Here is a 21,363-nt window from a genome sequence, read left to right as displayed (position 1 = left end):
ATTTAATGTGTTTTTAAACAAAAAGAATCTTGATATTATAATCTGCTCGTAAAAAACTATTGAGCCGACCCTAATATAGTGGTGGTTCAATTAAGTTAGTACAGTTAGGTTTCTTTTGAGTATATTATTATATTCTGCAATTTTGCTTGATATATCCTACCGAAATCCAGGTATATTCATAAATCACAATAACCTTGTTCATGTGTGCCATGAAAAAAAAGTACTTTGTTGGAATCGGCATAGTGAGGAAGACCAAAGCCAAGAGGGTGGAGAATAAGTTTTCTAGCACCCACTTTTAAGTCACTTAGCAGTGGTGTTTTTGAATTTGACCAAGCGTATAATTCCCCACTATCACTGTAACACCTCGAAAATTCATGTCCAATAATATATCAACACGTGTTATGGACTTAAAACGTGTAAAGGATTGATTTTGAGGGACTAAAGTTGACAAACAAGGAATCTATGTGCTTAAAAGGATTCAATGTGTCAACAGTGAATAAATATATCTTTCAATAACCCTACATGATGTTTATACCCTTAAACGAATTGTCATGGATCATACGAAGCTAATTGTGGAAGAAAGTGAGAAATTACAAACTACAGGGGTTAAATGTGTCAAAATGTTTAAAGTATACCTCTGAGTGACCTTTTAGCAAACCCGAAGCTTTGTAATGATTAAATATGCTCACGAGAATGTGTGATAAAAATTTCACAAGATTTCGATAAAGTATGAGAAAGTTATGACAATATTCGTATACAAGGGGTTAAAAGCATCAACGTTGAAATTTAAGACTTTTCGGTGATCGTATGAATAACCAGGGACTTAACAAAATTGGTTTATAACTTGGGGTCCTTAAAAGTCAAGTTTGGGGGTTAGAAGTGCAAGAAAACAAGTTAAAATCAAGTTTGGAAGGACCAGGGACCAAAATTGCAAATATGGGAAACTTGTTGATCGGACTGGACCTTCACACGGGGCGCGTAAGGTCCCTATGGACTCTTACGCGGGCCGCCTAAGGTGCCCAGATGCAGAAAAAACATGCCAGCTGCCTGTACAGCCGGTTTAACCGACTTAGAAGCTTGGTTTTTGATACTTGGAGCTTGTTTGATGGTTTTAAAGGACCTAGGGACACTTGGAATGATCCCATAACATCTATAGACTTGCTTGGCATGATCTACTTGCATCAAAACACCTATGTAAAGGCCATGAGTTGAGTTGTTCATTTGCTCATTCACTTGCAACATTTCAAACACTCAATTCTGGAAGTAGCTGACTTGGGAGAAGATTAAGAAGTGTAGAAAAGATAGCAAGTAAGAGTTCTAATCCTTGTTTAGTTCTTTTAATTAGTTTTTAAACCAATAAGTCAAACCGTCGTAATTAAGATTTGACTTTGTCATTAATCTTAATTTGTCCAGTCTAATTTCAATTTGAATGTACCTATGAGTTGGTAATTATGTGGGCAATAAGCCCTTAAAAGGGTATTCTCTGATTCCCACTCTAAGTAGGTCAATTGTCGGGTCAAACTTGATTATAAAAAGTCAACAGGAAGCTTATTTTCAAATTAATGCATAATTAGCAATGTAGAAGCTATGCAATTTGTTTTATCATTAATATAACTTGATAATTAATGTAAGAACATGTCTAAACATGTTCAACCCGACAATTTTCAGTTTAGGCTCGGTTCGGGACCGAAAGTCACATAGTTTGACTTTTGCTTTGACTTTCAGTTCTGACCCGTTTGAGCATGATTTAGGAATGCCTAAGAGCTTTATTAGGACCAAGTTACCTATAATTATAACCCTCTGAGATTATACAACTTGGTTCATTAGTTATCCGATTCTTATGCATGATTCCCTTAAATGCTTAAATGTTGACTATTATGCCCTTCTCACCTTAAAATGTGATTTTTGAAAAAGTGAAAGAATAGAAACCTTCACTACTGATTTATAAACTTGTCCCTAAAATTTGACATCAGTTTGAGGTCTAGATTAGGAGTTATGCTCATTAGCGTAATTAAAAAGCTTTTTAGTAATTAAACCGCATAATTAGCATATAGCCTATCTAAACCCAATTTTTCATACCAAACTTATTACCCACTGATGTAATATAATATTTTGGGATTTTTGAAGATTTTTATTTATTTTTAGGTTGAGCATAACTTAGAATTCTAAGCGTGTTTCGGTAATTGCCGGTTTTGCCCTTTTGGGCTATAAAATAAGTTTTACAAATCCTTTTGACCCCAAACCTTTTTTTTACTGATCTAATATGATAAAAAAAAGTATTTTGAGCCTTTTGGAATAATAAAAGTATCAGCTTTCCTTTAAAAACCCGGAAATGGCTCCAAATCGCCTTTTAAGCGTTTTTAACGCATAGTATGTATTAAAACTATTTTAAACATATAAGGTTTGATGCTTACTGATAATTTCAATAAATTTTTACATTTTAACAGAAGCAAAAGTTTCAAACTCAGATTTCCAGTTTTGACCTTTTTGGCTTATGTGAAATTACCAAAATGGCCCTACGGTGCATAGTTTGGTTATAATTGATAAATTTCACATATATATAATACCCTACTGTTATAACTTATTAAATTAAGTATTTTTACTACTTATATCAGACCTGTAACTCAGTTGATATTTAAACTCTTTTATCATCTTTAAAATGACCAAAATGCCCCTACGAGGCATAGTTTGAGTTTAAAATTTGTTTTGGGCATAATAGAAGATATCTTACTGATGTCACAACATATTTAAGGCATATTAACTTAGGAAACTTGTATATGACTCATTTGGTTACCCGTTACGCACTTTTTGCGTTCGGATTGGCGTATGTAACTAGTTTGCATATATTAGCCAAAACGGGTCAAACCATACCGTTTGTACCTCAAAATTCATAATGTGTTTAAGTTACCCTTATTAAACAAGCATACAAGCTTGTCGGGTCAAAACCACATTCTAAACCGGTCTTCGCTTTATCATGCGTTTGAACAGTGTCTTCCTTTTGAAAACTAACCGGTCTAAGTCTAAGCTTAATTAAAGACCCGTTAGGATTCTAATAGGTTATTAAAAACCTTCGTTCCAGATTAGGAGCCCAGTAAAAGCTACGTGCACTTGCTGTATTTGATTTATACTTTGCTCAGGTAAATACTCTTAACTTATTTTCCCTATACGGGCTTGGGATACGGTACTATAAAAGTACCACTTGGTCGGGTGTGTGTAGTCATTTAAATCGGATTGTGATTAATGTATTTACATGACCCGTTTAATATGTATTATTTGGTGAATGGCCTTTGGGGGTTAAATGAGCATGTCCCGGATATCCTTGGCATCATTCAAAGAAATGGCCACGACCTAAGAACGGGGTGTAGGCGTACACCTGACCGCTGCTTATGTAAAAACTGGTAGTCCACTTAGAGGAATCAGCCTTATGGGTATTATACCTGTGGCGTGTCAGTTAATCTAGACCGGCCCTACAAACCGGCCCTGATGAACGACAAATAAGTAAAACTGTATACAAGATTATATACAAATAATTGTCCCAAGTTATAAAAGATATTTTTGCCGAAGTGCATTCAAATCAATTTTCAAACTCTTTTCAAAATGAGTCAGTTAAGTTGTATTTACCAGTGTAAACTGACGTATTTTCCAAAAAGGCTAAGTGCAGTTTCAACTGTTTGTGATACTTAATATTACAATTTTATTCGGTTGAAATAAATCTATCTTTTTGCTTCCGCTGTGCATTTAAATTTGTGTTGTTTGACTATGATGATATCAACTACGTCACGATGCTCCTCACCGGGCCCACCGCTAATACGTGGCAATATCGGGGTGTGACAATCACCCTCAAATATCGTTTGATCCGCCTTCTCTTGAACCATTTTTGTCTCCATCTCTTACTACCTAAAACAAATGTAGAGAGAGTGTGTTTGTCTATTTAGATAATTATAGTGACTATTACTTATACCAAACATCATTGTGACATTAAATTTTTCTGCTTGGATTTTGTTAAAATATTTACATGTTCTTTTACGTTTTGTAGATGGTTTCCCTGTATGGTTCAGACTTTAGGGTGAAACCTTTATGTTACCTTGTTAGACAGTGCGTGGTGGATGCATTAAAGCCTCCACGTAACATCAACCAGGCGCCAAACACCATTACAACTAGCCAATAATGGACACCAAAGGTAGGTGATGCCACTAGAATAACAAGTGTGAAGCCAATCTGGTGTGGGGTATTATTATTTTCCAATGAATCATAATCCAATCATCCACTTTTTTATAAAAAAGAATAAAAAAGTAATTATATATGTAGTTAAACCACTACATCTAATTATTGTGTAGTATTGCAGTTTAATTATTGCCCCACTGCCTAACATTAACTTTTTTCGCTTTTTATTTATTTCACTACGCTTAGTTTGTATTTTTATTTATTTCACTACGCTTAGTCCTATACAAACGTAGACACATATTTACACATAAACCTATTACACCTCATTCAAGAATACTATACATGAGACGAGTTACTACTATACATGTTCCTAGACGAACTAACTAATTAACTCATTTCAAGAATACTATTATTTTGGGGTCCATAAATTTTGACAAAATAAATTACATATTAGTATCATAGAAGTTATGAAAGCAAAGCACTACCTTGTCGACTTAGTCAACCACCCTTTTAATTTCATCCCTAGAGATAGGACAAGTTAACCAGCGGATATGTTGACCAAATCTCTTCCTGGACCAAACTTTGAATTATGTGTATGATCATTGGTGTTGGGTTGAACTCAATTATCACTGTATGGTGGATATTATTGAATATAAAGCCAAAATTAATAAACTCAACACGTTTTGGAATTGTCAATATATGATGTTGGTTATAGTACAGGGCTTGTTGGTCATTCCGCAATAGTTGTGAAGTTAAGATAGAATTATATAAGTCCCTAAACTCCAGGGGTTGTTAATCAGCTGATTAGGGGTTTTAGATTTAAATTGTAATCTTCTTTCAGTTTTGTTTCTGTTTCTCTAATTCCGCAATCGTTTTGATTCAGTAATAATCGTTTGATTCTCGTTATTGGAATTGTTTTTCCTTTGGTATTCATTAACATTCACAACTCGAGGGCATTATTAGTATCAAGTCGGTATAACAGTGAGCGCAAAAACCATGATGTAAGGTTGTTAATGTGGGAAGTTTTGGAAAAAAAAACTGATCAACTTTATAAAAAATAGTATTTATTTAATTAAATGGTTTTGATTCATATTTATTTAATTAGCCTAAACTAAAACAAGAAATATATTATTGCCAACCGAACTCATTTTATCATGAGACAAAAACAAACTAGAAGTTATATGACATGTAGTAGGTTTTATTTGAAATGTTTACAAACAAGTTATGTAAACATTGAAGTTACGAAAGCACCACCTTCCCAACTTATTGAACATTCACAACATAAAAAAAACACAACTACAAGGAAGGTTTTATTTAGCAGTTGTTCGCGCCCCTGAAAACTTATGTACTTGGAGGGACAATTATGATGCTTTCCGAATTCTTCGACTTGAAAATTTGTTCGGTTTCTGGAGTAACATTTAAAGCCGCCTGTAAAACCACCGGAGACAATGCGTTCCATAGTGATGTATGTCCAGCTAGTTGTCCTAAAACAGGTCTGTCAAATAGGTAAAATAACAAATTAGACAAATAAAACTCAATTTATTAGTCGAATATTCCATTTGTTTTATATATATGACTCACTTTGAAGAAGTTACCACAGCGAAAAGTTCTGCTCCACAATCATCTGCAATACCCGAAGTAGCAAAGAACGGAGGAACAATGAACAAATCACCTTAATGCAGGCTTTCCTTCACTACCCACAACCTTAACCCGACCACTTCCTTTAGCGATATAACATATCGCCACTGATCCATCAGCTACATAATCTAGTGCTGACATAGCATTGCCCTCCAGCTTCAAAAACTTTGCACTTAGACCAATCTCACTAAGCATTGGCAACTTCTTTTCAGTCAAGTAATTGATATACCCCCCACCTTTTACAACAACCGCCGCACCTGATGGATCTTCAACGTTGGCATATAACTTACCCTTGGTGTGATTACTTGGTGCTGGAAATTTGATTCCTTGATCAAGTTGAACAAGCACGTCACCTTGTTGGCTGTTTACAATATTTTCTGATTCCTTTTGGTCCAGACCAAAGGTTTTACCAACATAATCGGATTGAAATCCAGCAAGAAGTCCCAGAGGTCCGACCCCAAAGTAGTATGTGAATTGGCCAGGGACTAGGGATTTGCTGCTGTCACCCAATAATAAAATGACTGCATCGCTGTCGCCACCGTTAAACCACCATGAAACCACTCCCATTGAAACTGGAACTGCATCCCCTTTTTTTATCAACAAAACCTTTTCTTCTGGACTATTGGGCGTCACCAACCCAACAGTAACGGTACCTATACAACCATTTTGAATGACTCATAATGTATATACTACTATTGCCAACAAGAAATGTGGACTGTTAGTGACGACTAGTTGTAGTAGAAGCAAATATACACGCAGGGCCGTCTCCGAAAATCTTCAAAAAAATTTTGGCCCTGTGCGAGTAGAAAAAAGGGGCCCGTATAATATAAAGTCAATTATTCAGTTTTATATAGAAATATAAATATATTTGAATTAGTACATATTTATATACTAGAAAACATAAGAATAAATGAAAAAATGGGTAGATAAAATATAACTTTTTCAAAATATACATAAAAAATTTAAAATTGTATACAAACTAGTGGATCAAACCTTCGTGTTGCACCGAGTGGAAACTTTGTTTCGATACACAAAAAATATAGTCATAACATGCTCAAAACGTATTAGATTTATTAGTTTTTGTATAATAAAAGGAAAAAAAACATTGCAAATATTGTTTTATTAAACTAATAATAAACAAAACAAAAACATGTAAATAATAGAAGTTTTTAGTTTTAACCTAAAATGAAAACATAACGTTGAATGGGAAAATAATTGCAAAAACAAAACAACAAAACAATAGAAAAAAAGGAAAATTAAATTGGGAAAAAACAAAAAGGAGGAATGGGAATTAAGAAGCCTGATGAGGAGGGTTGTTCGGGAATCGAAGTTGACACAAATTTCCCCAACAACAAAACTAAGTGTCGGCCGCCAACACGGTAATAGTTGTGGGCTTTCATTGTGCTAATTGGGCGGCAGGGATAATAGTGCCAGGCAGCTGGTTGACACTATACTATTGGTCTAACAAATTTACGATTTTATCCCTCTTTAAAATTACGATTTTGTCATCAGTTAAAAATTCTGTTTTCGCCCTCGCTTAAAAATAAATTTACGCTTATGCTCCCAGCTAAATATTTCAATTTTGCCCTCAGTTAAAAATTACGATTTTGCCCCATTTCAATTTACAGTTTTGCCATTAGTTTTTTTCCCTTAAAAACACGATTTTCCCATCAGTTCAAAGTTATGTTTTTACCCCCACTTAAAAATAAATTTACACTTTCGTTCCCAGCTAAAAATTCCAATTTTTCTCTCGGTTCAAAATTACGATTTTGCCCCGTATAAATTTATAGTTTTGCCATTAGTTTTTTTTCTCACAGCCAAGTTACGATTTTACACTCAACTTAAATTTACATTTTCTCTATCGTTTTTGTTTGTTTTCCTAGTGACATTACAAGTTTGCCCCCAGTGTAAACTTACAGTCGTGCCGGCAACTTCCTGGCACTCCCCCGTTGGTCCATTTAGTTAACAGTTTATCCCCGAATTAAAGTTATGATTTGGTCCTCAGTAAAAAATAACGTTTTTCCCATCATTTTAGTTTTTTTTACCAAAACTATAAAGGTTTTTTTGTTTTAATTGGTTTACTCGATTTAATTTTTTTTCGTGTTAAGGAGTTGCCTAACACTAGCTCATTAGTCCTACAAAATTAGAGTTTTGCCCTGAGCCCAAAATTACGATCTTATCATCGTTTTTGTTTTTTTTTTTCCCTAGCAAAATTATAGTAGTTTTTTTTAATTGGTTGAGAATTATTAGGCCATCGCCCTGCAACACGGGGTGGGGTGGGGGGGGGGTAACGTTTTTTGAGGGTGTGGGTATTAGGTTTCTTGGGAGTGGGCGCGGTGGATTTAGATTTTTCGTAGTGTTACACATGTGTAATACAAATTTTATTTTTTTTGCTAAAGAAATAGTTTTTTTTTTTATTTTAAAAATGCTAGATAACAACTAAAAATGTTTAAAAAAATTGGTGTGTTTTAATGTTTTTTAGGAGTTTACGTAATAAAAGGAGTTTTCTCAGGAACTCTCTGCCATATAATATATATATATATATATATATATATATATATATATATATAGGGGAATGCTCATTGGGGAACACTAAAAAAGTTGGGAACAAAGCGGAGAACCGACTCAAACGAACTCCGATTGGACTCATTCCAGCGGCTTTGGAACCGGCTCGTCGAACCCTAACTAAGATCTCTTAGCCCTAAATCCTAACTCCTAAACTCTAAACCCTAAAGCTAAAAAATAAGGCTAAAACCTAAGCTAAACCGTAAAATATAAACTATAAACCCTAAAAGCTAAACCCTAAAGGCTAGCCTAAAGCTAAACCCTAAAGCTGAACTCTATTCCCTAAAGCTAAACCCTAAACCCTAAATCTAAACCCAAAAGCTAAACCCTAAAAGCCAAACCCTAATATATTTAGGGTTTAGGGGTTATGATTTACGGTTTAGGGTTAAGAGATCCTAGTTAGGGTTCGACGAGCCGGTTCCAACGCCACTGGAATGAGTCCAATCGGAGTTCGTTTGAGTCGGTTCCCCACTGTTCCCCACTTTTTTAGTGTTCCCCAATAAACCTCACACTATATATATATATATATATATATATATATATATATATATATATATAGGGGAAGGTTTAAATGAAAACCACTATTTAACGCGAAAACTCGAAAACTAACTAAAAAAAGCCAAAAAACATACCAAATTTTTTTTTTATTTTTTTATTTTTTGCATACCAATTTTCGCCACTTTTAGTATATAAAAAAATTCAAAAAAAAAAATTGTAGTCCACATGTGTAATACTACACATGTGTAATACAAAAAAAAAATTTTTTTTTTTGAAAACAAATAATTTTTACACAAAAAAACCTGCGAGTTTTTATAAAAAAAATTGAAAAAAAAATTGGTGTGTCTTTTAGGCTTTTTTAGTTAATTTTCCAGTTTTCGCAATAAAAGTGGTTTTAATTTGAACCATCCTATATATATATATATATATATATATAGGATAAGGATCCGTTAGGAACCACCCTTTATTGCGAGAACCAATGTGAACACAACCAAAAATACCTAAAAATAGCTAAAAAACATAAAAAGATTAATAATTTTTATCAAAAAAAATCGCTCCTTTTAGTAGCCAAATTTTTTTTTTAAAATATATATATTTTTTTAAAAAAATTGGCTACTAAAAGTAGCGATTTTAATGTAAAAAATATTAAAAAAAAAATTGTGTATTTTTTTGATTTTTTTAGGTTTTTTGGAGGTTTAGTTTTTAGCATTTTAGCTTGGGGTTGGGGGGGGGGGGGGGGGGGGGGGGGAGGGGGTTAAGGTTTTTGGGGTGTGCGGGTGGGGGGGGGGTTAGGATTTTTTTAGGTTTTTTAGGAGTGTTTAGTTTTTAGCATTTAGCTGGGGGGTGTGGGTTAGGTTTTTTTAGTTATTTTTGGTTGTGTTCACATTGGTTCTCGCAATAAAGGTGGTTCCCGCATGAAACTTACCCTATATATATATATATATATATATATATATATATATATACACACATATATATAGGGGACCGCTAAAATGAAAACCACCTCCAGTTGTAAGAACCATGAGAACTACACCGTACGGGGCGAGTTAGACCAAAATTTTTTTTGATAAACGTAGATGCGTGTATTATAAACACATTTGTAAAAAAATTCATAAACGCATGTTATAAAATAGCATGGATAAAATCGCATGTTGGTTTTTTTATAACAATTTCGCATATGATAATTTTGATGAAATCGCATGTTGGTTTTTTGAAACAATTTCGCATGTGGTAATTTTGAAGAAATCGCATTTTAAATAACCAACATGCGAAATTGTTAAAAAAACCAACATGCGATTTAAATGTGAGATGAAGATCTGACGGTTGAGATGATCACGTACGTAATGTAGGATAAGGGCTCTTGTACGTTATCCTAATTCTCTCTCTCTCTCTCTCTCTCTCTCTCTATATATATATATATATATATATATATATATATATATATATATATATATATATATATATATATATATATATATATATATTAGGGGATGGATCATGAGAAAACTAGTTTAAATGAGAAACCAAAAAACTAACTACAAAAACCTAAAAAAACAAACCAATTTTTTTTAATTTTTATAAAAAAATCGCTAGTTTTTATGCATGGAAAAAAATATTTAAAAAAAATTTGTTTTACTGCACATGTACACTATTACGGATGTAGTGCACATGTGTAGTACACATATAATGCACATGTGCAGTACAAAAAAAAAATTTTGAACATTTTTTTATATATAAAAACTAGCGATTTTTTTATAAAAAATTCTAAAAAAAATTGGTATGTTTTTTAGGTTTTTTTAGTTAGTTTTCTAGTTTTCTCATTTATATGTAGTTTTCTCATGATCCTCTCCATATATATATATAATGTAAGTATCTATAGAAAACCCATTTTAATTTAGAAAACCCGGGAAACTTAAACCTCCCGATGTTTTTTTTTCTTGAAAAAATTTACACATGTTATATACATGTTTTTAAGGGTTTTGGGCAAAAAAAATCAAAAAAGCGCCGAGTAGATATTTTTTAAAAAAATAAATAAGTTTTGGTGTAACACATGTTACAAATATGTCAGATGAATGTAACATGTGTTACACCAAAACTTGTTTATTTTTTTTTTAAATATCTACTCGGCGCTTTTTTGATTTTTTTTGCCAGAAACCCTTAAAAACATGTATATAACATGTGTAAATTTTTTCAAGAAAAAAAAACATCGGAAGCTTTGAGTTTCCCGGGTTTTCTAAATTAAAGTGGGTTTTCTATACATCGTTCCCCTATATATATATATATATATATATATATATATATATATATATATATATATATATATATATATAGGTTGAGGATCCTGTAAAAAAGGCCTAAAGTGTGAGAAGGGTAAGAAAGAATCTCAGCCATTAGATCTTTTGATCTAATGGTTGAGATCAATAGGGACCAAAATGCAAAATATTTTCATTAATTTGGACTGATTTGAAATATCTAGGGGCAATATAGTCTTTTAAACCCACTAGAAATTAGGTAATGCACATGTAACTTTCCCCCGTCTTTTTTAAATGTCAATAACTTTTTATTCGTAACTTTTTTTTTAAAAAAAAAATTACACCATAATAACGAGCGTTTTTTTATCTTTAATATGAGTACCATATTGCTATACTTATATAGAGAAAAAAAATATGTTTCGATCAGATGTTTAGTCAATGAATGGTGTTATATACTTGCTGAATGGTGTTATATACTTCTTGAGTGGTTTATATACTTGCTGAATGGTGTTATATACTTGCTGAATGGTGTTATATACTTACTGAATGGTGTTATGTACTTGTTGAATGGTGTTATATACTTACTTAATGGTGTTATATACTTTCTGAATGCTGAATGGTGTTATATACTTGCTGAATGGTGTTATATACTTACTGAATGGTGTTATATACTTCCTATAATTAAGGTGGCGGTTATGGGAAGTTTTTAATTAATTGAATTAATGATAAAATTACTTGTTTACCCTTTTCAATTAATTTAGATCTAATGGCTGAGATCCTTTCTTACCTTTCTCACACTTTTGGTCTTTTTTACAATAACCTTACCCTATATATATATATATATATATATATATATATATATATATATATATATATGATTATTAACGAGGGTTTATGATTTATTATTAAGGTTAAGGATTATTAGAAGGATGGTGGTACTTTGTCTTAGGATCTTGGCTTAGGAGCTTAGCTCTGTAGGTTCGTTATGTGGCCTTGGCTTGTTATCATTGTTTTACGTATCCACATTGTATGTTATTTGTCTCTATTATGTTTTCTTTGATGTGCGGTAGTTGGGCAGTTATGTATATCTTTTGGGGTAGAGGTGAGATTTGTCTCTATTATGCTTTAGAGCTAGATTTTCACTAGAAGCAGCCTCTTTATCTTTTGGGGTAGAGGTGAGATTTGCCTACATCTAACTATGCCCATACCCTACCAATAGCCTGACTATGGGTGGAATTATACTAGGTATGGTTGTTGTTATCCTAGCAAAATCCAGGTATGTTGCAGCTAGCTTTACAAATCATAATAACCTTATTCATGTATGCCTTGAAGTAAAAGTACCTTCGAGAACGAAGCAAATTTTGTTGGAATCGCCATAGTGAGGAAGAAAAAAGCCAAAAGGGTGGAGAAGAAGTTTTCCAGCACCCACTTTTAAGTCACTTAACAATGGTGTTTTTGAGTTTGACCAAGCGTATAATCCACCACTATCACCCTCAAATAGCGTTTTATCCGCCTTCTCCACAACCATTTTTGTCTCCATCTTATTACCAAATAGAAATGTATAGAGAGTGTGTGTTTCTGCATGATTCAGAAGACTAATCAGGTTGGCTATTTATAGAGCTACCGTGACTATTACTTGTACCAAACCTCATCATGACATTAAATTTTTCTACTTTGATTTCGTTAAACTTGTTACCTTTTTTTTTGGAAGGCACAGCAAGAATATTTAAAAAACCAAGCATACTAGCAAGTAACTAGAAGCTGGCAACAATACAGAACAAGTGAAAAAACAACAGGAAGAAAAACTAAAAACAAGGCAAGGGACTTCTGACCCAATCATCCCAAGAAAGCGTGGAATGCTTGGTTCTGTTCACAATCCAACTAAACAGGCTGTAAATGATCTCTTCCCGCACAAGTTCCATCCGTCTCCTTAAATTTTTGAAAGTTCTCTCGTTCCTTGCCTTCCAATGAACCAACACGTCACATAAATAATAGCCAAAAGGCACTTCCTTTTCGTCTTCTCGCCTGTCTCCTCAGCGGCATCTAACAAACAAGCAAGGCTATCCCAACCCGTAAGATCCCAGCCACACCAAACGGAAACCGCTCTCCAAATGGACTTGGCGACCGTACAGTCTAGAAACACATGCTGCACCGACTCTCCCTCCAGATCGCACAACCCACAGCCATCTGAATCTAAATGTACACCTCTCGTCAATAAATTTTGCTTAACCGGTAACCTGTGTTGGATGAGTCTCCACGCGAAACAATTTATTTTCATGGGCAACCAGTTATTCCAGCCACAAACAGCAGAATCATTCCCACAGTTAAACTTGTTACCTATTCCTTTACTATTAGTATTCTATATAAAACAAAAAGTTTCCTCTACGATTCAGCACATAATCTTTTTGTTACCTTATTATACAAATGAAGAAATACTAATTTACACATAAGCATATATAAATAAAAAAAATCATAAATTGATAAAGATGAACCATGAAAATACCAATCATTAACCACCACCCTCTATATCAATCTTTTTTATATACTTATAATAACGAGTAAATTTCCATTTTAGTTTATGAGGTTTGGCCCAAGATGCCACTTTAATCCAAATAGTTTTTTTCTCCTCTGAGTCCATGACGTTTCCTATTTTCTACCATTTTGGTCCAACCCACTAACTCTATCCATAAATCTCAGTTAACTCACGGGTATTTTGGTCAGATTACGTAAATGATTTTTTTTTACGATTTTGATCCATAACGCTTTATATATATTTATCTTTTTAAAACCTTTATATATATATATATATATATATATATATATATATATATATATATATATATATATATATAGTGGAGAGTTAAATGAGAAGAAACTTTTTATAAGGATAAAAAAGAAGAAATTTCAACCAATAAGAATGTTTCATTTTACTTCATTTAATACAAGTATTTAATGTTACTATAAGGGTAATATGGTAAACCTACAAAGTTCATTAATTAGTAATATTCCTCTTTAATAGCTAACTATATTAAAATTTGTAACTTATGTTCAATATATATATTTTTTCAAAAAAATAAAATAAAATAATTTAGAGTGTAGGATAAATTACAACGTGTATATGATAAATTACGGGTTGTGTAGGATAAATTTCAACTTGTGTAGGGTAAATTTCGAAAGGTGTAGGGTAACTTTTGATGTGTGTAGTAAAAAAACATTAGTGTGAAGGATGATAGTTTTAATGACTAATTAAGTAGTCAAAGATGATAATAAATGAGATAAATGAAAAAGTATTTAATGTTTTACAATTTTACCCTTTATTCTTTTTCTTCTCAATTAAATTTTCTTCTCAAATGAACCTTCCCCTATATATATATATATATATATATATATATATATATATATATATATATAGGGGAAGGTTCAAATGAAAACCACTAGTTATTGTGAAAACTAGAAAACTAACTAAAACCCACTAAAAATGAGGGGGGGAAGACTTTTAATGAAGGATGGGTAAAATTGGAACAAAAAATATATAACTTTTCAAACATTTCCCATTTCTCCATACGTTATCATTTTAAAACAAAAATGGCACCATAAGATCACAAATTTTCTTATCTTTCATTTAAGTATATTCGAGCATATTTTTTATGACATAAAAAAAGATTTATGGTGTCGTCTTGTTTTCAATACTATTATTATAGTAGTGCACATGTGTAATATAACATGTACTACAATGTGCATTACATGCTTAAAATTAGTTTTTTGATTCTAGTTTAGCTTTTAGGGTTAGTTTTTTTGGAGGTTTAGGATTAGGATTAGGTTTTTGGGTGTGGGGGGGGGGGTTAGGTTTTTGGGGGGTGGGGGTGGGGGGGTTAGGTTTTTTTCGGGTTTATGTTTAGGGTTTAGTTTTAGGTTTTCGGGAGGGTGGGGGGTGGGGGGTTTAGGTTTTTTTTTTTTTTGGGGGGGGGGGGTTAGGCTTTTGGTGGGAGGGTGAATTTAGGTTTTTGGGGGGAGGGGGGTGGGGGGTTTAGGTTTTTGGGGGGTGTCGGTGGGGGGTGGGTTAAGTGGTTTAGGCTTTCCGTATTAGTGCACATGTGCAGTACAACCAAAAAAAAAAAATTTTTTTTTTTGAAGTTTTTTTTCTATATATAAAAAGTAGCGATTTTTCTAAAAAAAATTGTAAAAAAAAAAAAATTGTAAAAAAAAAAAATTGTATGTTTTTTACGTTTTTTTAGGCTTTTTTAGTTAGTTTTCGAGTTTTCACAATAAAAGTGGTTTTCATTTGAACCATCCCCTATATATATATATATATATATATATATATATATATATATATAGGGTAGGGTTCTAGAATGGACACTAGGTTGAGAGTGAACCGTGTGAACTAATCTAGACCATTGTATTACATCATCTAGAGATTTTTAAACACTGCCAAGATTGTAATTATAATGTTATAAATTCTTTTTAAAATAATTGGCATAAGGATATTTTCTTTATTTGCAAAATGCATTTACTAAACAATCTAATCAAAATCCCTGAAATCTCGTTAGTTTCCTTTTATACAAGATACATAGCTATTAGTGTATACGCATGTGTACAATCTCGTTAGTATCAGTTTATACAAGATACACAACTGTTGGTTTACACACATATGTACATTCTCGTTAACTATCAGTTTATACAAGATACATAGTTGTTAGTTTATTCACATGTGTACTGACTTTTATACATATGTGTATTATATTCAGAAATGGTTACATATGTGTATATTAACAACCTATAGTATATTATGCATGTACACGAGTAGATTCATATAAAAATTATGAAATCAATGAAAACGAAACAAGTCACATGTATGTAAATTCGTAATATGCATATGTGTATATATGTAACATCTGGTATTTTTGCATTTATGTTTATTTCCCATCGTACTTATATTCGATTATCCTTTCGTATAACATTTTATCATTCTAATTTTATTTACTAAGAAGTTATTTTTTAAAACAAATATATATATTTTTTCATCTCCAATAATGTTGCAAAAAAATTTTCCATGATCTATATATAAGTGAGTTAGTTGAATTGGTTCTTGGCAATTATTTATTTTTATTTCATTTTATAGTTATACGAACATGAAAAATAAACAAATTACTATTTAACTTACACTTTATTTTGATAACTTAATATTTAATAATTGATTTTCATAAATGAGAGAGAGAGGGAGAAAAATGAGAAAATTAAGTGATTTTAATTAAAAATACTTGGTTATGTCAATCTTATCATTTTAATCTAAAAAAATGATCAAGGGCCAAATTAGTTCACTCAGTTCATTCTTAAAAAGTTGTTCACTCTTAAACCTAATCATATATATATATATATATATATATATATATATATATATATATATATATATATATATATATATATATATATATATATATATAGGGGACCGCTAAAATGAGAACCACCTCGAGTTGTAAGAACCGTGAGAACTACACCGTACGGGGCGAGGTGGATCAAATATTTTTTTCATAAACGTAAATGCGTGTATTATAAACACATTTTTAAAAATTTAAAAAAAAATGTCGTGTGTGTAGTTTTGAGCACCACAAGTTTGTGTATACGGGTACCGTAAATCCTACCGGAAAATTTACGGTACCCGTAAACACACACTTGTGGTGCTCAAAAACTTTTTTTTTCGAATTTTTTTTACAAATGTTTATATATATATATATATATATATATATATATATATATATATATGAGAAAACCAAAAAACTAACTAAAAAAGCCTAAAAAAGATACCCAAATTTTATTTTTTACATTTTTTATAAAAAATCGCTATATTTTATGCATGGAAAAATATTTTCAAAAAAATAAAAAAAAACATTTTTTGTTGTATTGCACATGTGCACTATTACGGATATAGTGCACATGTGTAGTACACATATAATGCTCATGTGCAGTACAACAAAAAATTAATTTTTTTTGAAAATTTTTTATATATAAAAAATAGCGATTTTTTTATAAAAATTTGTAAAAAAAAAAATTTTGGTATGTTTTTTAGCTTTTTTTTTAGACTTTTTTAGTTAGTTTTCTAGTTTTCTCATTTAGATGTAGTTCTCTCATGATCCTCTCCCTATATATATATATATATATATATATATATATATATATATATATATAAATATAAACGGGATCAGGAGAAAACACCCAAAAGTGTGAGAATGGTGAGAACGCATACTGGACCAACACGTGGCGCGCGATCTATTTAGGGCATATGGGCTTTTTTGTCATTTTATCTTCCGCTTTTCCAATTCCGCTTTTCACAATATTGATTTATTTTTGTGGTTTAAGATTTTTGGCGTTAACCAAATTCAATAATTATATGGCATTTTAATGGTTTTATTGTATTAACATTTTGGCGTTTATGGCGTTTTCAAAGCTCTCTGAATGGCGTTTTTCAAGGCGTTTTAGACAAGATGTTCCATTGTCCTATTATTTTTTATATACATTTTGACGTTTGTGGTATGTTGGCGTTTTACAATTGTAAAATTATATTACAACCACAGGGAAAAAAAATAGAAGCGAAAAAAATAAATTAAAAATCCTAATCGGATCTCTCTTCAGAATCTTCACTGTCATTAGTCTCTCTCTTCTTTAATACTACAAGAACTATCACCAAATATATGGCGTTTTATGTAAAACTTAACAAACCCATCGGTTTGATTATTTTGCCTGCTCGTCTGTTGAATTGGCTTTTTGTGGATGTTTGAGGACATAGATCTATGATGTGTGGGTGGGTTTTTCGCTTTGTTCTTAAACTTGATCTTCTTCTTTATAATCATACCACTCTTCAGTGTTATTGTTATTGATCTCTTCTCCTCATCTAAGCCTTCTTCAAGAACAAAGAACATAAAATGACATATGACTGTCTATCTTTTTCTTGAAAATTTGTCTATCTCATGCAGAAAAATCTTACTGAGTTACTCCCCTCACCTAACAATCCATTCAGTGAAACTTCACGAAGAATAATGTGACACCTGTGTCACCACGAACACCAAACAAATGCCAAACCTATGAAACATTGTGTTTCATACCTGGGATTTGTATAAATATGTGTATCCTTTGCACATATCAATTCTTGTTCAATTCCGAGCTTTAAATCGCTTTCTGGAAAGTTATACGCGCACTGGTGCGTAAACGTAATCAGTTTAGCGCGACAAACACTCCGGAATAGTGAAATAGGCTTAACATACTTTAAATGACCTTTACATAACTTAGAAATAAGTTTTGGAAGGTTTGGTATGGCAAAAACAAGTTTATTCGATCGCATGGACTATTTGCGTCAAACTGCGAAACTATACCGATTCGTAAGGTAACGAATAGTCCGGAACTTGATCATAAGCTAAAGATACCATATATAACCTAAACATAGCTTAGAAATAAGCTTTGATAGGTTCGGTGTGCGAAAACATGCTTATATGATCTTACAGGGACTAAAAGTGTCAAAAATGGCATAAGTTTGCATTTTCGCGCATATCTTACGTTCTGGACACATCTGGACATCCAAAATTTTTGTACACACTAGAATATTTTTATTTTAGTGATCGGCATGCAAAAATTCCATTCGTCGCTTAATTTGGATCGATTTTGCGTTCGTTACGACTTCCGTCGTAATTAACCGAACAACGCGATTGTACGATCAAACGAACCGACATCCGAGATATTTTTGAGCATGTTTTGAGTCCCCTATACTTTAACTTCATTTTAGAGCCTTGAAATGAGGTTAAAGGGGTTTAAACGCATCGAAAAAGGCTTTAAACACGTGCAGGGACCATTTCTGCCAAACTTTGAAAGTTCAGCCTACACCGTCGCGTAGCGCGACGACCATAAGGCTTTATGGTCGCGCTACGCGACCATCATATCTAGGCGGAAACATTGTTTTCAGCATCAGTTTGATAATTCAGGGACCTTTCTTGCAATTCCTTTGTGTGGTGACCAAGTTAGCACCTCTCCAAGCAAAGTATAGCTGTCAATTACACTTGTATGGTTGTGATTCATTGCTTAATGGCTAAACAAACCACTTGTCATGATCTTGTTGATCACCAACAAGTATAAATAGGCCACTCCATTCACTTGTTCATTGCTCATTCCTTCTTTCTCTCCTTCACATCTGCTTTGGAGCTCTCCTAAGCTGAATTGGGACTTTGTCTTCTTGTTGAAAAGATAGCAAGGACCCTTAGTGAGCTTCTTTCATTCTTTTATTGGCTTTTTCCTTAATTTGTGCAGAAAGTCAAACGTTTGGCCGACAGTTTGACTTTCGGTTTTGACCATCAATTGGTCAAGTCAAACTTCAATTGAACTTTGAAACGTGATTGTAATCACGATAGTTATAATCCTTCGTGATTATAGCCGCTGATTACCACGTTAACTAGTTGTAGTGTCGAGTCAAAGTTTCGGTTAAAATGCGTTTTAACACGCATTTTGCAACGGAACTACTTTAGGGTATCAAAACGCTTTGTTTTGATACCAAATCAGTAGGTTAGACATGTTTTGACATGTTTAACTCGACACTATTAGTTTAGTGCTTGTTTAGGGTTGCAAGGTAAGCGGTCTAAACAACCGCTTAGCCTTTCGAACCCGACCCATTTGGTCGATCTTTAAGATCCGACCAAGCTTAGTTAGTGATCATAGTTGCATAGGGAATAACCACTGAGGTTATACCTTATGATCACATAGGATTGGTTAGTCGTATGCTAGTTAGCTTGTATGCCCATAGGAAATGACCAAAATGCCCTTTTGAAGCTAAAATCCATATTTTGATTATGTGAACATATTTTTGACATATAATCTGAATTAGTAACATGTTTAGGGATAATTGGGCATGTAAGACTTGACATAGCACATAGTTAACCATCTGAACATAAGTTTTACGCAAACGACGCATTATAGTGGCTTATACTACCATAATGGGTCGAAACGGGTCAAAAGCACTTAGGTAAACTTCCAAATCAGAATGTTAGGTCTATTAAATCATGCCATATGAGTTGCAATACTCATTTGATTTATAGAACTTCATTCTATCCTATCTTCCGATTTAGGATCCGATTGTTTAACATAGTGATCCATACTAGGTGCCACTTGATTCCTTGATTTCCCGAGCTTTGTTAGGACACTTAATCAAGGATACTTGCAATCTCAAGTGAGTACATAGTCCCCTCTTTTACTGTTTTCAATTGTTTTGGGGTGAAACATATATGCCTATCTGTTATTTTCCTGATTTTAAACTATATGATTACACATGCTTAATACATATTCTTTTGACAAATTAAACAATTACCTAACTAATTTTCCAAAACTTAATAAACAAATTGTTGGATTGTACCATTTTTATACATTCACCTAGCCGATTGGTAGTATGATATAGCGCTATAGGACTAGACACCCCATTCCTGTTGTATGGAATGTCAGAAACCAAATTTTAACCAAATAGAAATTGCCTTCGTGGTATTTCTATAGTCTCCAAAGTGTAGTTTGATACACTAAGGCTTGAATGAATACCAAATCACACTCTCTTTGTATATGTTGATATACTACAAAAGTACAGTTTGATGTGCTCTCAAATGTGATCTACCAAAGTATATTTTGATATACTAAGTACAAAATCCAACATATGTTTTAACATACTACTTTGTTATTTACCAAAGCATAGTTTGATATGCTACTGTTTACCAAAGTATAGTTTGATATACTACCAACTTTGTTATTTTAAACTAAAGTATATTTTGATATACTATCTAAAGCATAGTTGATATGCTACTTTTAACCAAAGCATAGTTGATATGCTATTTACAAACCAAAGTATAATTTGATATGCTACCAATACTTTTATTCTTAAACCAAAGTATACTTGAGATATACTACCGAAACTATTATTTTAATTACTAAAGTATATTTTGATATACTATCCATTTAACTATTTCAAAACTAAAGTATACTATGATATACTATTTGTACAAACTTTTCAAAACCAAAGTATATTTTTGTCTATACTATAAACCCGTTTTCCAAAACGACACATTTTCAGAAACAAAACTTTTACATTAGATTCATGGCTATTTTGAAAAACATAAAACCTTTTCTCATATTATCTAAAGCCATGAATCTAATACACAAAATCCTATGTTACTCACAGGCATTTTTATGCTGACGTACCATATTTTCATATATGTTTCAGGTACTG

The 21,363-nt window shown here is 32.4% G+C and overlaps 1 protein-coding gene across 1 annotated transcript; it reads right to left on the bottom strand.

Moving 5' to 3' along the window:
• Positions 1 to 5,292: 5,292 nt before the first annotated feature.
• LOC110927917 (glutelin type-D 1) lies at positions 5,293 to 12,688 on the bottom strand. The gene is made up of 3 exons (XM_022171241.2): positions 12,459 to 12,688; positions 5,746 to 6,455; positions 5,293 to 5,659 (listed from the first exon to the last, which is right to left on the bottom strand). Exons 1-2 carry the CDS (start codon positions 12,655 to 12,657, stop codon positions 5,833 to 5,835), a joined length of 822 nt encoding a protein of 273 aa, XP_022026933.1. The 5' UTR covers positions 12,658 to 12,688; the 3' UTR covers positions 5,293 to 5,659; positions 5,746 to 5,832.
• Between the last annotated feature and the right edge of the window lie 8,675 nt (positions 12,689 to 21,363).

Source organism: Helianthus annuus, chromosome 3, assembly GCF_002127325.2.
Source record: "Helianthus annuus cultivar XRQ/B chromosome 3, HanXRQr2.0-SUNRISE, whole genome shotgun sequence".
Taxonomy (NCBI): domain Eukaryota; kingdom Viridiplantae; phylum Streptophyta; class Magnoliopsida; order Asterales; family Asteraceae; genus Helianthus; species Helianthus annuus.
Note: the sequence above shows the minus strand (reverse complement) of the source record. Positions and strands in the feature narration are given on the sequence as shown.

Excerpts from the sequence above, each read along its gene's own strand:
- LOC110927917 (XM_022171241.2), bottom strand. The coding sequence starts at position 12,657 with ATGGAGACAAAAATGGTTGTGGAGAAGGCGGATAAAACGCTATTTGAG. Across the intron at positions 6,456-12,458 it reads AATTTGCTTCGTTCTCGAAG|GTACCGTTACTGTTGGGTTG; the intron begins GTACTTTTACTT and ends ATGGTTGTATAG.